Source organism: Rhinoderma darwinii, chromosome 7 (assembly GCF_050947455.1).
Source record: "Rhinoderma darwinii isolate aRhiDar2 chromosome 7, aRhiDar2.hap1, whole genome shotgun sequence".
In the NCBI taxonomy this organism is placed as follows: domain Eukaryota; kingdom Metazoa; phylum Chordata; class Amphibia; order Anura; family Rhinodermatidae; genus Rhinoderma; species Rhinoderma darwinii.
In genome coordinates this window covers 16,968,338-16,984,430 of record NC_134693.1, presented here as the reverse complement: position 1 = coordinate 16,984,430, position 16,093 = coordinate 16,968,338, and the positions used below count along the sequence as shown (strand labels likewise).

Sequence of the window (16,093 nt, the reverse complement as noted above, 5' to 3'; positions counted from 1 at the left end):
CAGGTCCGCTGCACTACCAGGGCATGTTCACACGCTAAACTAATAACGCCTGTAAAATACGGAGCTGATTTCAAGGAAAAACAGCCTCTGATTTTCAGCCGTTTTTTGAGCATCAAACTTTTTTGATGCATTTTTTGCGCCCATTTTTTGAGCCGTTTTTCTATTGACTCAATGAAAAACGGCTCAAAGAGTGACATGCACTTCTTTTTATGGGGCATTTTTTTACGAGTGTTTTTTTTTTCTTCAAAAATGCCCCATCGGAACGAAACGCGCTTTTTACCATTGAAATCAATGGCCGTTTACGGCCCGAAAAACAGCTGAAAATAAGCCCTGTGAACACACCCTTTATGTTCTTTTTATTAAAATAATTTAAAACATTTCTTATATATCTACCGCTAAAATTCCACTGTCGACCGTCCCCGTCAGGACTGTCCATCAGTGGCGGATCATCATTAGGGCAGTTCGAACCGCACGGGCCCCCTCATGCCCAGTTGGCGTCGCTTGCACCGGAGGGGGCCTCGGTGCCAGCGGCAGCCACATTCATTTGTATCGGAGTCCTCAGGACTCCAATACAAATTAATACTATAGGCTGCAGGCCACGTTGGCCTATAAGGCGCTCGGAAGACTCACTGCGCAGGCCGGCGTGATGAGGTTCTGCATCACGCTGGTCTGCGCATGCGTCTAGTCCGGAGGATTCACATGCGTCCAGCTGGAGCAGCCGCCACGGGGCAAGGTTAGTAAAATATATAATTTTTTTTAGGTGGGGGTAGCGCTGCGTATATATTCAAGGAGGGGGGTAGTGCTCCGTGACACTATATACAAGGGGGAGTGCTGGGTGGCCCTATATACAAGGGGGAGGGTAGCGCTGCCTGACACTATATACAAAGTGGGGAGTGCGCTGACACTATATACAAGGGGGGGAGTGCTGTGTGGCCCTATATACAAAGGGGGAGGGCTGTGTGCACTATATACAAAGGTGGAGTGCTGTGTGCACTATATACAAGGGGGGAGCACTATGTGGCCCTATATACAAGGGGGGGGGAAGTGCTGTGTGACCCTATATACAAGGGGGGAGGGGAGCGCTGTGTGGCACTATATACAAAGGGGGAGCGCTGTGTGCACCATATACAAGGGGGGGAGCGCGAAGTGCCCTATATGCAAGGTGGGCTGTGTGGCGCTATCCACAGCGGTATGTGTGTGGCGCTCTTTTCAGGAGGCTCTGTGGCGCTATTTACAAGAGGGGGAGGGCTGTATGGCGCTATCTATAGGGGGCTGTGTGTAACGCTCTCTACGGGGGGGATGTGTGTGGTGCTATCTATAGGGGGCTGTGTGTTATATACAGGGGGCTGTATGTGGCACTATGTACAGGGGGCTGTGTGTGGCACTATGTACAGGGGGCTGTGTGTGGCACTATGTACAGGGGGCTGTGTGTATGTGGTGTTTTGCAGTGTATGGTATTATTATATTCAGGCGTGCAGTGTTTGGTGCTATTATATTTAGGGGCACAGTATGTGGCACCATGATAACTTTATTTTCGTTTATATGTGTGGAAATGTTGGAAAAGTGAGGAGCCGCAGACTTCTGAGAGGCAGATTCTGCAGAAATGGGTCATGGCCGGGAGAAGTCGTCATGAGCGCTGGACCGGATGGAGAAGAAAAGAGGGAAAAACGACTAGAATCAGAGACGTCGTCACCTGTGAGTCACTAGTTTTATAGAGAATCTGTCACCTCTCCTGACATTTTTATTATAGGAAATCCTTGTATTTCACAAAAAGTATTTCTGCAGTCCAGGACTGATAGACAATTCCCCTTGTCAGGAGGATGTGTCCCTGCACAGTGTGATACTGTCAGTATGTAGCGACACAGCCCTGTAACAAGGGGAATCGTAACACCCATTTGTTAATGCTTGCCCAAAAAGGTAGTGTTAAAAATAGTTACGGTGCGGCAAGGCGGCGGTGCAGAAGGAGGGCCCAAGTTTGGGTAACAGCCCAGGACCCATCGTGTACTTAATCCACCACTGCTGTCCATATAGTACTCCTTAGTGACATTGTGTCCATAGTGACGTAACATCGAGGCCTAGTGTATTCAGAGTTCTGATAGGGATCGGGGACTTGTATATTATTTGATTAAGTATATTAATTTGTTTTTTTCTTATTACATTTCCCATTTCTTACACATTTGTTCTATTTGCGTTTGTGAGGGTTTCCTAAATCTCAAACAATCTCTTAACCGCACATTTTAGGACTTCCTAAAAGCTTTCTTCCTATACATTTCTGTATAATTCCAATAATCCAGAATGTTTCAGAATCCGGTACTCATCAGGTTTAGACCACCCCACATCTCCTACTGCAAAACTAATGCACTAAGACGCACATGTTTTCTTTGCCATATTTTAGCCCCTAATTTCCTTAAAATAAGGCCCTGGGGTTCTTTTATTACTACATTTCTGATTATTTTTATTATTTGATATGTGTGTTTGAAATTTTGCCTCTATATCATCAAACTCGATACAACGCATTATCTTAAAGGGGTTGTCGTCCATTTTCAGCTAATAAATGTTATTCGTTGTATAAAGAAAAGTTTTACAATTTTGCAATATACTTTGTGTATCATTTCCTCATTGTTTTTAAGATCCCTGCTTGCTGTCATTCAATAGGAACCTTCATTGTTTACTTCCAGCAGCTAAAGATCTGTCCTAGTCGTGTGATGGACACACAGGTGCACGGCTCGTTACACGGTCATGTGATGGACACACAGGTGCACGGCTCATTACACGGTCATGTAATGGACACACAGGTGCACGGCTCGTTACACGGTCATGTGATGGACACAGGTGCACGAATCGTTACAGGGTCATGTGATGGACACACAGGTGCACAGCTCGTTACATGGCCATGTGATGGACACACAGATGCACGGCTCGTTACATGGTCATGTGATGGACACACAGGTGCACAGCTCGTCACATGGCCATGTGATGGACACACAGATGCACGGCTCGTTACATAGTCATGTGATGGACACAGGTGCACGGATCGTTACAGGGTCATGTGATGGACGCACAGGTGCACGGATCGTTACAGGGTCATGTGATGGACGCACAGGTGCACAGCTCGTTACATGGCCATGTGATGGACGCACAGGGGCACAGCTCGTTACATGGTCATGTGATGGACACGCAGGTTCACGGCTCGTTACATTGTCATGTGATGAACACACAGGTGCTGGGATGTTAGAAGATACAGCTCTGATACACATACTGTAAGGGCATGTTCACATGTGAAATTTTCTGCTGCGGATTTTGCAGCAATTAAGCAACGAATTTGCTGCAAAATTTGCATATGTGAAAATCTGCTGCTTTTCCGCAACAGATTGAGCATGCTGCGGAATGTAAATTCCGTACCGCAAGTTATTTTCCGCACTCTGGTTTTCTGCAGCATCTGCACTAAGTTAACTAAAAAGCTATAGAAACCAAAGAAATAAAAATCTGCAATGGAATTCTGCTGCAAATCCACCACGTCCGAACATGCCCTAACTGTAATGATCCCGGCACCAATGTGTCCATCACATGACCAGGACAGAATATTATCCACTGGAAGTAAACAATGAATGTTCCTGATGAATGACAACAAGCAGAGATCTTAAAAACCGTGAGGAATTAATACTGAGAGTATATTGGAAAATTGTATAGCTTTCAATTATACAAAAAAACAACATTAATTTGCTAAAACCTGACAACCCCTTTAAATGAGCATTTCAGCTCTGCTACATTTGTATACCTAGATTACATCTTTGAATGGAATCTTTGCTTCAGCAAGAAAGCAATTTTTGATCCATTCTGTCCTTTCGCTCTTTACTTGACCTGCACTTCGAAAATGTTTGTGCCCTTCCGCTTTGTTTGACAGTTACCAATCACTCTGTATAATCAGCTTTGTCACATGAATCCAGTCCTCATTGTGCGGCTGATCAGACAATGCCAGCTCTATGCGCCTGCAGACGTTTTTAACACTTCATTGTCCCTTGTACCTTGTCACTTACACGTCCGTCTATGAGGCTGCTAAGTTGCGACTGCAACAACAGAGAATCTTCTCTCACTTCTCGGGACGCTGACTGCTCGATGCCGGCAATGTAACGTTTCTGCATGAGGATAGAAGTCTTGGAAAATGCCTCAATCACCCGGAAAATAAAAGTATAATCCAATCACACTAAGGCAGAGCGGCTCCTCAGCCCTGAACCGACATGTACTTCAGCTCGGTGGGGGGGACTTTTTTTAAAGCGCAAGTGCAAAACCATTATGAGAAGATTCGCTGCGATCTCTATATAAAGGACGTTGCCAAAAGACACGTTCACTCGCTGACTAACATCAATAAGAACATCAAAGAGGCAAGGGACGCTCTAAGGGACATCCGGGCAAGTTCTGGACACTGCAAGGAAGTTAAGGAATACGAGACGGCGTCCAAATCAAACTTTTTGAAGGAGCAGGAACGGAGCACGCGGAAGTCCCAGCCAAATGACGGAAATCCGGGCAGAAGTGAAACGCCAGCGAGACGGAAAAGTTCAGTATTTCAGGAAATAAAGAGTAAGAATTTGGATTCTGGCGAACAGCCGACCGCAAGTAAGACATCTATAGACGGTGTCGGTCGCGGCTCACTTTTTCGTGAGAAAAGCGAACAGAACATTCTAGAACAATCGGAATATTCCATGCATGGAAAGAATGGAGCAGGCAGTGGAAATGCAGGCCGGGAAATGAATGGGGACAGAAGTGACATTGTCCCAGCTGGAGGGCTGCTGAGAGATGAAATTCTATCGTTAACATCCAGCAGGAATGCGGGCGGCAGAGATATAGGGACGAACAGGCAGCGATTGGACTCGTTTCTATCTGATTTCAAAGAATCTCAAAGAAAAAGCCGAGAAAAATCCAAATCTTCAGCCAATGGCAGCAACTTCCCAAATACAGACATAACATCCAGTAAACACGTCCTCACGTCCAGGACAGATGAACCCCCCGAATCTGCTAAAGGGACTTCTAAGCTTAGAAAATCCAGACCTAACACCGTCAGCGATGGACTAACGGGAAACCAAAGTCAAACAGTGCCGGAGAAAGCGTCACGTTTAAAGTCACAGATGAAATCAGCGCCGGTTACCGAGCGCAAATTAGAGAAAAGTTCCAGATCTAGATACTTATCCGCTAATGAAGGGAAAAAAGTGAAAATTCACGTGAGCATTTCCCGGACGGAGAGGAAGAAGATCCTGCGGGAGTTAATCTCCAGCTGCGCGGTCCCCTGTGACAGGAGTGTGCTGGAGCGGGAGCGGCAGAGGCGGCTGCAAGAGAAAATACACAGGTTTTTTGAACTGTTGTTTGAACGGGACGATCAGGATGAGGAGGATGATGAGAGTGATATATTTGGTGACAACTAAAGTACTTACAACGTTGTATTATAGGTTATAAAGGGGGTCTCCGGCATCGTACAGGGTGAGACAGAAGTCAGGAACCCTCTAATATCTGTATATTCTTCATGCTGAAAGCCGACATTGAAAGTAATTGAACCCCTTAATTTGACAGGTCTCCCAATAATGAGCTGATCACGGGGGTGAGGTGGTTACTTGATGCGTGACTTGAAGTTCCAGGGCTCCAATGCAAAATCGCTAACAGGGCCCCCCACCTATCATGTGTCATTTATCATACTGGTGTCTTCTTATGTGGCAGAGGGGCCTTAGGATCCTCGCAGGCGCTAGGACCCTGGGATGACGGCACCCCCTTATCCTACACCCCTGGTCAATCAGCTGTTATTGCTGGGGTAAGTGGCCACTGCAGGTGAAAGGACAAGCCACCCACCAAAATAAATGGCCCATCCGTGTAATACAAGAATACAGCAGGTATCTCTACACTCTAGTTCAACAGTCTCCGACTCGTGGCTCTCCAGCTGTTGTGAAACTACAACAACCAGCATGCCCTGACATCCTGCGGCTGTCACAGCATGCTGAGAGTTGTCGTTTTACAAAAGCTGGTGAGCCACAAATTGGAAAACACTGCAGTAGGAGATGGTTCTTGATTTAATGTGCGGAGAAATCTGGAACTTATGGTTGTAAAATTTTAATTGCCTGAAAATAAAATAAAAAGATGTAACACAGCGATTTCTGAACAGTGGGAACATTTATCAATGGTGTTGTATGGACAGGGCTTTACAAACGGAGAGCAAGGGGTTTTATATGGCGCAAAACGCACCACATTTATCAAGATGGCGTCTGATACAACTCACGTACATGTATGCCGAATTTTATGTAAAAAGAAATGGCGTGAGAACATAAGGCTGCATTCATATCTGTGCTGGAGGCTAAGTTAGGAGCCTCCGTCGCAGATCACGGCAAAAATTACGCAGCGCTAATTTGAATGGGAAAATTACGGAAACCCAACGGAACCCATTAAAGTCAATAGGTTCCGTCGGGCGCGCCATAAGTGTTTGTCATGTAATGGATCCGTCATTTCCATTGTTTTTGTTTTTCTGTTCCCAATGACAGGACAGCAGCACAGAAATAAAGACGCAGATGTAAACAGAACCTAAATTTGGCGCCACTGTTAAGCGTTATTTAGCCACGCCCCTTTGCTGCTTCCTCTCATAAATAACGCAGAAAAAGATTATTTCCAACAGGTTGTTGGTTGGTGATTGGTCTCTCGGACTAAAGAACGAACAAAATCCTGACCAACGGTCGAATAAATCAGTGAACATCATCCGTTTCGGCAGACATTTATATCACGTGTCTGTGTTTCTTAAAGGGACACAACCGACTATTTTATCTCTATTTCTGTGCATTCAAATTCTATCTATTGTTCCATGTTATCAGCCATGCCAGGCTGGTGAGCGACAGATTCTCTGTAGCAGTGATTCCTAACCACCGGGCTGCGGACCAATACTAAGCCGCGGATCATTTGGTACCGGGCCGCGGTATCTGGTATCCGCCCCAGTGGCCGCAGGGAACTTCGGGCGAAAAACCGCACCAACCTGTGGTGCAGTTTTTCGCCCGGAATGTCCGCTGTGGAAAACTGCTGATCATTTAGCCGGCCTGCTAGCCTGTGATTGGCTGCAGCGGCGGTGACATGGGATGAAACGTCATACCAGGAGGCCGGCCTGGAGGAAGAACACAGACTTTTGGGTAAGTATAAGTTGTTGTTTTTTTTCAGTTGCGTTTTTGAGGAGCAATCGTTGCGATTCCGTCGCAATAAACGCAACATCTGCTATTTGTTGTGGGTTTTACCTCCCTATTGAATTCAATGGGGAAAACTCACAACTTATAAGCAGCGTTTCCGCAAATACAATTGACATGTCCAGAATAAAACTCTGCACCGCAGGTCAATTTCTGAGCGGTTCTTCCACTCACTATTTACGCAGCGTGTGGATGAGATTTGCTCTATCTCATCCACTCTGCCGCTACTGTATTATGCTGCAGATTTTATGCAATGAATTCCGTTGTGGAAAATCCGCTATATTTACACAATGTGTGAACTGACCCTAGCCCCCTCCCCCAATGTGCACACTGGCATTTGTTCGCAGGTCTGTATAAAGTCTTCTACAACAGCAGATACCATAGGGTTCACTTATTAATAGTGACAGAGAATGGCGGCAGCTGCAACTTACATCCAAAAAGTTTCATGAGTTTTTGTAAATGTCTCGCAACATCAAATGAAGGACGGGTCTGGTCTGTATATTTACACCATATGTCTGGAGCTTATACCGGGTTTGATCATATGATACATATATACATTGTCGAAGGTTTCAGCACTATGGCCTCACCCAGGCATCTGGAAAGCAGTCGCATTTTGGCGTTCACAAGTCCTGGCTCAATCCCCCCAACCACAAACACACACACAGCCACTGGTCCCTGGAAAAATTTTCTTGCATGAAACTGGTCCTTGGTGCAAAAAAGGTTGGGGACTGCTGCTCTGCAGTGTTTCCTCATGGGGTGAAAGGCTGGGGTGAAAAAAAATCATGCACCCGAAGATCACTATGTTATCTCACATATCTCCAGTGCTGAGCACCTCCAGATACATTTACATTCATGCGTGACAGTAGCAGCTTTTTCTATAAGCTTCAGGCCTCATGTCCACGTTGTACGGATCGGTAATACAGCACGTATTGATGTGTATGAGCTCATACTGTACCTCTGTGAGCCACCGATTTTATACAGAGGATCAATAAAGGTTTTTTTCCCAAGTATTCTACATAAAATTGTGACTTGTTACAGAGATATTATCCCCTAGAAGCATAGTGGAGAATGTAGTGCCATATGATCGACACGGTAAAGGAAACGGGAAGAGGGGGTAGTGCATAGATGGAACATTTTAGGTGCGCCATTCACAGCACTTTCACAAGGACATCTATGTGTTCTTCTGGTCTTACATTCCCCAGATCACTTGATGACATCACATAACATTCCTCACGTCACCTGATGACATCACAGAACATTCCTCAGGTCACCCGATGGCCACTAATGCTTATTGCCCATCCTTACCTCTATGAGTTAGTTAACTTACCCAAGGCTCTTGCCTACAGGCATGCGGATAAAGCGAGATTATCAATTCTTCACAGGGAAAAACATTTTTTTTCATCTAACTGAGAGAGTCATTAGAAAACTCCATCTCAGTAAATGTGACTATGACTACTATAAGCCAAGAATCTATACAATTCTGGAAAAGAAACTTTACGCCATCAGCCTGGAGGAGCTGGAGCGTCTCCTCGAGGATCTCATCACATTTGTGAAGAGATGGGAATCTGCCTTTACCAAGAGACTCACACACGGCTTTATAGACGTATGTGTCAATGCAATTTCTTACTGGATTTTTGCCTGGAAAGAAGATCTGTCACTGGCAGAACTGGTGCTGAGGAAGACTAAACCGTATCTGCAGGACAGAAGGTGCACGCTGGCGTTTGTTCGCAGGTCTGTATAAAGTCTTCTACAACAGCAGATACCATAGGGTTCACTTATTAATAGTGACAGAGAACGGCGGCGGCTGCAACATATATTCAAAACGTTTCAAGAGTTTTTGTAAATGTTTCGCAACATGAAATTAAGGACGGGCCTGGTCTGTATATTTACACTATATGTCTGGAGCTTATACGTGGTTTGATCATATGATACATACAGTGAAGGAAATAAGTATTTGATCCCTTGCTGATTTTGTAAGTTTGCCCACTGTCAAAGACATGAACAGTCTAGAATTTTTAGGCTAGGTTAATTTTACCAGTGAGAGATAGATTATATAAAAAAAACAACAGAAAATCACATAGTCAGAATGATATATATTTATTTGCATTGTGCACAGAGAAATAAGTATTTGACCCCCTACCAACCATTAAGAGTTCAGCCTCCTCCAGACCAGTTACACGCTCCAAATCAACTTGGTGCCTGCATTATAGACAGCCGTCTTACATGGTCACCTGTATAAAAGACTCCTGTCCACAGACTCAATGAATCAGTCTGACTCTAACCTCTACAACATGGGCAAGACCAAAGAGCTTTCTAAGGATGTCAGGGACAAGATCATAGACCTGCACAAGGCTGGAATGGGCTACAAAACCATAAGTAAGACGCTGGGTGAGAAGGAGACAACTGTTGGTGCAATAGTAAGAAAATGGAAGACATACAAAATGACTGTCAATCGACATCGATCTGGGGCTCCATGCAAAATCTCACCTCGTGGGGTATCCTTGATCCTGAGGAAGGTGAGAGCTCAGCCAAAAACTACACGGGGGGAACTTGTTAATGATCTCAAGGCAGCTGGGACCACAGTCACCAAGAAAACCATTGGTAACACATTACGCCGTAATGGATTAAAATCCTGCAGTGCCCGCAAGGTCCCCCTGCTCAAGAAGGCACATGTACAGGCCCGTCTGAAGTTTGCAAATGAACATCTGGATGATTCTGAGAGTGATTGGGAGAAGGTGCTGTGGTCAGATGAGACTAAAATTGAGCTCTTTGGCATTAACTCAACTCGCCGTGTTTGGAGGAAGAGAAATGCTGCCTATGACCCAAAGAACACCGTCCCCACTGTCAAGCATGGAGGTGGAAACATTATGTTTTGGGGGTGTTTCTCTGCTAAGGGCACAGGACTACTTCACCGCATCAATGGGAGAATGGATGGAGCCATGTACCGTCAAATCCTGAGTGACAACCTCCTTCCCTCCACCAGGACATTAAAAATGACTCGTGGCTGGGTCTTCCAGCACGACAATGACCCGAAACATACAGCCAAGGCAACAAAGGAGTGGCTCAAAAAGAAGCACATTAAGGTCATGGAGTGGCCTAGCCAGTCTCCAGACCTTAATCCCATCGAAAACTTATGGAGGGACATGAAGATCCGAGTTGCCAAGCGACAGCCTCGAAATCTTAATGATTTACAGATGATCTGCAAAGAGGAGTGGGCCAAAATTCCATCTAACATGTGTGCAAACCTCATCATCAACTACAAAAAACGTCTGACTGCTGTGCTTGCCAACAAGGGTTTTGCCACCAAGTATTAAGTCTTGTTTGCCAAAGGGATCAAATACTTATTTCTCTGTGCACAATGCAAATAAATATATATAATTTTGACAATGTGATTTTCTGTTTTTTTTTTTTATATAATCTATCTCTCACTGGTAAAATTAACCTAGCCTAAAAATTCTAGACTGTTCATGTATTTGACAGTGGGCAAACTTACAAAATCAGCAAGGGATCAAATACTTATTTCCTTCACTGTATATACATTGTCGAAGGTTTCAGCACTATGGCCTCACCCAGACGGCTTGGCATTCACAAATCCTGGCTCGACCACGAGTCTAATGCCCTGAACTGACAGCATCAAACAAAAGCATAGCTATAAGGGCTTATTTAGACGAACGTGTAATATGTCCGTGCAACGCACGTGATTTTCACGCGCCTCGCACTGACCTATGTTAGTCTATGGGGCAGTGCAGACTGTCCGTGAGTTTCATGCAGCATGTGTCCGCTGCGTAAAACTCACGACATGTCCGTCATTTCTGCGTTTTTCGCGCATCACGCACCCATTGACTTGGGTGCGTGAAAATCACGCACCCATTGACTTGGGTGCGTGAAAATCACGCATGCCACACGGAAGCACTTCCGTGGGACGCGCGTGATTCGCGCAACAGCAGTCAAAAGTATGAATGAAAACAGAAAAGCACCACGTGCTTTTCTGTTTACAAACATCCAGAGTGTCATAATGATGGCGGCTGCGCGAAAATCACACAGCCGCGCATCATACGGGGCTGATACACAGAGCTGTTAAGTGCCTTTTGCACACGCAAAACGACGCGTTTTTTGCGTGCGCAAAAACGCACAGGCTCGTGTAAATCCGCCCTAATACTGTTAGTTCTGGTCATTCAACCCGGAGTCGGGCCAGAACATGCGTCCGTAATATGGAAGTTAAAATGCGGGCGTCTGAATGGAGCCTAAGTTTGCGGTCTGATACATGAGCCTCAATGTAACCAAAGTTAAAGGGGTTCCCAAATGATGCAAAAGTAAAGACTACACAATATAAATTCTAATACATGTTGTGGTTGCACATCAGCCGGCCGAAAATGGAGAAAGCAGCAGAGAACCTACTCCAATCTGTGACGTTGTAGTAGAACTACAACTCCCAGCCTGTGGCTATCAGGGCATGCTGGTAGTTGTCGTTTTACAACAGCTGGAGATCACCTGCCTATTGTCCGTTCATATGAACACCTGTAACAACAACCGCTTTTAGTTTGCAGCCACCTAGAACGTGGGACCCTAAAGGCCCGGGGACAAGGTGATTCGGACGTTAGGACCCCCCATGGTCAGCTGGTATTGCTGGGTCAAGCTGATGGTGCCTGCAGTGAATGATTGACCATGTAATACGTGTTGTGCTAAGTCCGCCAAAGTGAGGGTTTTTGTAACTTTTGACAGAAGTAGATTTTTTAAAAAAGTGAAATGCCCTTGAAGAAGATATGACGTCATATTCATTCAATGTACGTTTCTTCTACGATTTCAGATCATTTTCACCGCTTTTTCGTTCAAACAAGTTGTTGATCTCACCGTTGCTATATATGGCGAGGTCACGAAAAGCGTCTGTTTTCAAGCTCCTCCTTCAGTACGGTATTCTAGAACAGGAGACTTCTCCGGGTGGTGTAGTCCTAGAGATTCTCTTTCACCCGTCACGTGTGAGGTTCACGGAGGATTACATACTCATAGACCTTTATGAAGAGGCGAAAATCTGCCTGCAGCTCTGTAACCGCGTGCTGCCCTCCATGCCAGTTTCTGATATTGAGGTAGGTAGATCTACCGCTTGTTTTTCCATAAATTTATGATATAATTATAATATATGTCATAATAGGTCACTTCTTGGGCCCTTTCTACACTGACAAGTGTTAAATCTGTAGTGAGCATCCAGAACAAAATGAGCGTGCTGCAGATTTGAAAATCCACAGCGTACTCGTATTTCCGGCAGCATGTGGCTAATATCAGCTACGCAGTAATAAAGTGCGCTATTCAAGATGCATAATACTGCGGTATAGCTCGGGCATAAATTAGACAGGGCTTTCTTCCTGAAGATTCTCCACCCTTACAAATTAGTTCTATAATCTCTCGGTCCCTTTGATGCCAAATGAAACGAAATTGACTCTATAACAAATCTATCCTGAGAATTCATTTTGAATCATCTCCAAATATATTATGAAATTTTTTTTTTTTCAAGAGAGAGATCCAGTACGAGAGATCTGCCATCATACCCAACTGGCAGGAATATATCCCTATATCCAGATACCAGGAGCCCTGTGAGCTGCGCCATCTCTGCAGAATATCGATAAGGAGGCGGCTGATTGCACAGAACAATCTGCCGGATGGATTATTTTCGCTGCCAATTCCCATCCCGCTGAAGCATTATTTAAACTTGGACGGTTAACAAAACGTCCTCTCCAACATCACAGGAGAATTTAGCTGCAGATGATTTATGGATTAACAACAATAAAACAAATGATGAATTTTCTTATTGTTTACGTGCCTATTGGTACAGGCCAGTGGTCCGCAGCTGTTGTGACACGACTTCTCCCAGCATGCACTGGCATACAAAGGCCATCAGGGCACGCCGGGAGGTGAAGTGTCACAACAGCTGCAGTGGAGTGATTTTGCAAATACTTTGGGTTGAATTTATTAATAATATTGCCATTTCATATGCCAGTCCCAAAGTAAAATACGCAGTGTGAAAAGCGCCACATTTATTAAGAGGAGCACGCTTCCTAATAAATGTGGCGCATCTTTGGCGGTCCATACGTCAGACAGGCCTAGATTTGCGTTATAAATTACACTAATTTCTACATGTGTTAGGGTATGTTCTCACGACCTATTTTTAACCCCCGAAAAACGGCTGAAAATACGTAGGCTGATCGCCTCCAAACATCTGCCCATTGATTTCAATGGGAAAAACGGCTTTTCCAAAAGTCGCAACACGTCGTTTTTACCCCCTCCCCCCCCAATGAATTCAATGGGAAACCTGCAACAGAAGAGCAGCGATTCTGCAGAATAAATTGACATGCTGCCGCGGAAAAAAATGCTCCGCAGGTAATTTTATGAATGATTTTATGAATGATTTTGTGGATGATGTGTGGATGGGATTTGTTCAAATCTCACCTGCGCTGCTACTACTGTATTACGCTGCAGATTTTCCACAATAAAGTCCATTGCGGGAAAACCAAAGTGTTTTCGCCTAGTGTGTTCCTACCATTAGGCCTTAGGGTATGTTCACACGGCTTATTTTCAGATGTTTTTCGGCCCGTAAACGCACTGAAAAACGTCTGAAAATACGGGGGGCTGAACGCCTGCAAACATCTGCCTAATGATTTCAATGGGAAAAACTGAGTTTCGTTCCCATGGGGCGTTTTTTTACGCGGCCACTTCTTGAGCTGTTTTTTGAGCTGTTTTTCATTTTCTCAATAGAAAAACAGCTTTAAAAACGGGACGTATAAAACTTATCAAAAAACGCTTGATTCTTAAAAAACGGCTGAAAATCAGAGGCTATTTTCCCTTGAAAACAGCTCTGTATTTTACAGCCGTTTTTTGTTAAGCGTGTGAACATGCCCTTAGACCGATGGTGGCTCTGCCCATTTTTGTGGCAAGAGAAGTGTAAAACTGCAAATTTAAGCACAAATATGGTATGTGCCTAATGTAGCGCAAATCATTTAGTACATTTTTCTCTTTGTTCCTTAAAGGGAATGTAACTAAATATTTAAATAAGGTTTTTATGCTAAACATTTATTTTTTATTTCTTATTGTAATTTTTTTAATTTTTTATATGATTATCCATAGCCGTTTTCACACTGGCCACTGGAGCACATGCAATAAGCTGTCGTTTTCTGCAGCTCACTTATTAGTTTTGCTGTGTAGACTGGGACAATCTGAGCAGAGTCATCTCATTATCATTAAAGGGCAAAGATTTAATGACAGCTTTATTGTACGGCTAGAGGCTTAGAAAAGGCAGTAATACTGTATACATGTAAGGCTCTGTATGCAGCTCCCCTGTTGGTCTCTGGGGGAGGGGCTGCCCTCCATTTCTTCCAGGATATGTATTCGTTTATGGTCAGTTTTCTGTCCATTAACTCCTATTCATTGCAGTTTCCATAAAGCAAACACACACCCTGTAGCATTCCCCATATAGACAACGCAGCATTTTTTTAAATAATAAATAATATATATTTACAATACTAAACTAACATGATAATACAGGGAGAATACATTACTGCAAAATAAATAACGACAATAAACCTGCACGACAGAGGTCGCGTTTATTCTTCATGACACTTGCCTTATCTTGGTTTACAATCAGTTCAGAAGTTTTACCGCATTATTTAGTGCAGGAATCAGCAGTCACTCAGTAGATTTAGTAGATAAATGTTCAGTTCCAGCGCAGTCGGTGTAATATTTACTTTTCACTTGTTTTAAATAAGTTGTCAGACTGTCAGAGTCTAGCTGTGAATTCTTTGCGGCCTGCACAAGTCTTAGTGCTAAGTGGTAGTCTGCCGTCTGCCTGGCAGCCTCTGGTGTGCTGCTCTGCTTTTTCTGTTGTGTAATTGAGAATAAAAAGACAATGTGAAAGTTGTGGTTCACTCAAGAGGAGCGCTACCTCCATCATCTGACATTTTCCTGACGGAAAAATAAACATTTGCAGGGGCGCCCATATAGGTTTTTGTTTTTTTTTAGTACCTGGATTCCCCAGACTGACTAAAAGTTAAATGATAAAATTCTTTCTGCCGCCACAACGAGGAGCTCACTGCATATAGATTTATTATACTGTTTAATGGGATCTGTATGAATCGTCATGCAGTTAGCTCCCCCTAGTGGGAGCTGCAGGCAGACTGAATTTTATCATGTAACTCTATGGCTGTGTGAAGGAAGCAGAAGTTCAAGACCATATAAAGAATTTTGGACCTATTTGTATAGAGTATTTAAAATGAAATTATAGGTACATTTATTTGCCTTAAACTATCTCCATCACTTACCCCTGCAACATCCCAAACCCCCAGGTATATTAGGTGTTAACCAGGGTTACCAATTGTCCCTAAATTCCCAGAAAGTCTGTATAATGGGGAAGGGAAATTTTGCCGTTTCCATTATGGGCACCGACATACTTTGAAACCTCCCTTTAAATATTATGCGTTCGCCCCTGATTTGGGAACTGGTACCAGATCATGTTTTACATTGTTCACGCATAGACAATCAAGCATGTTCCCGTACAGTAAGAGAAGCCACTGGGTAACCGGGTGACTGAAAAATCAGTACCATATTTTACATCATCATCGCAGATATTACCCTGTATGAGTTGTATGAAATCTTATGTATACATGCTGTTTTAATACGATCACAAAAATTCTGACATCATAGGATTTTTGCAACCCCGAAAAAGCAGGCACATGTAACAGCAACTACATATGCAATTTCATACGATCCCCCCATAGGTAACATTAGCAGTGACATACATGAAATTTGTTTGGACCGCACCTATCTCGGGAACTGAGGTCACCTGTCCCTTGTCCCGCCTGGTGAGGTGGCCACTACATCCAGGCAGGAAATAAATGGAGAGGTGG

At 44.1% G+C, this 16,093-nt stretch overlaps 2 protein-coding genes across 4 annotated transcripts in view; one reads left to right on the top strand and one right to left on the bottom strand.

Moving 5' to 3' along the window:
• The first annotated feature begins 8,515 nt into the window (after positions 1 to 8,515).
• ASB17 (ankyrin repeat and SOCS box containing 17) lies at positions 8,516 to 13,001 on the top strand. The gene is made up of 3 exons (XM_075832855.1): positions 8,516 to 8,933; positions 12,010 to 12,286; positions 12,712 to 13,001. The coding sequence occupies exons 1-3, from the start codon at positions 8,551 to 8,553 to the stop codon at positions 12,916 to 12,918; spliced, it is 867 nt and encodes a 288-aa protein (XP_075688970.1). The 5' UTR covers positions 8,516 to 8,550; the 3' UTR covers positions 12,919 to 13,001.
• A 1,457-nt stretch (positions 13,002 to 14,458) lies between these two features.
• The window catches only part of MSH4 (mutS homolog 4), a 48,885-nt gene continuing 47,250 nt past the window's right edge, over positions 14,459 to 16,093 (bottom strand). For 2 of the 3 annotated variants that reach the window (XM_075832856.1, XM_075832857.1), the window contains one exon: positions 14,459 to 15,068. In XM_075832856.1, coding sequence (XP_075688971.1) covers positions 14,877 to 15,068 — 192 coding nt within the window. In that variant the 3' untranslated portion in view covers positions 14,459 to 14,876. The remainder of the gene's footprint in view (positions 15,069 to 16,093) is intronic. The other variant, XM_075832858.1, reaches the window with a different exon arrangement.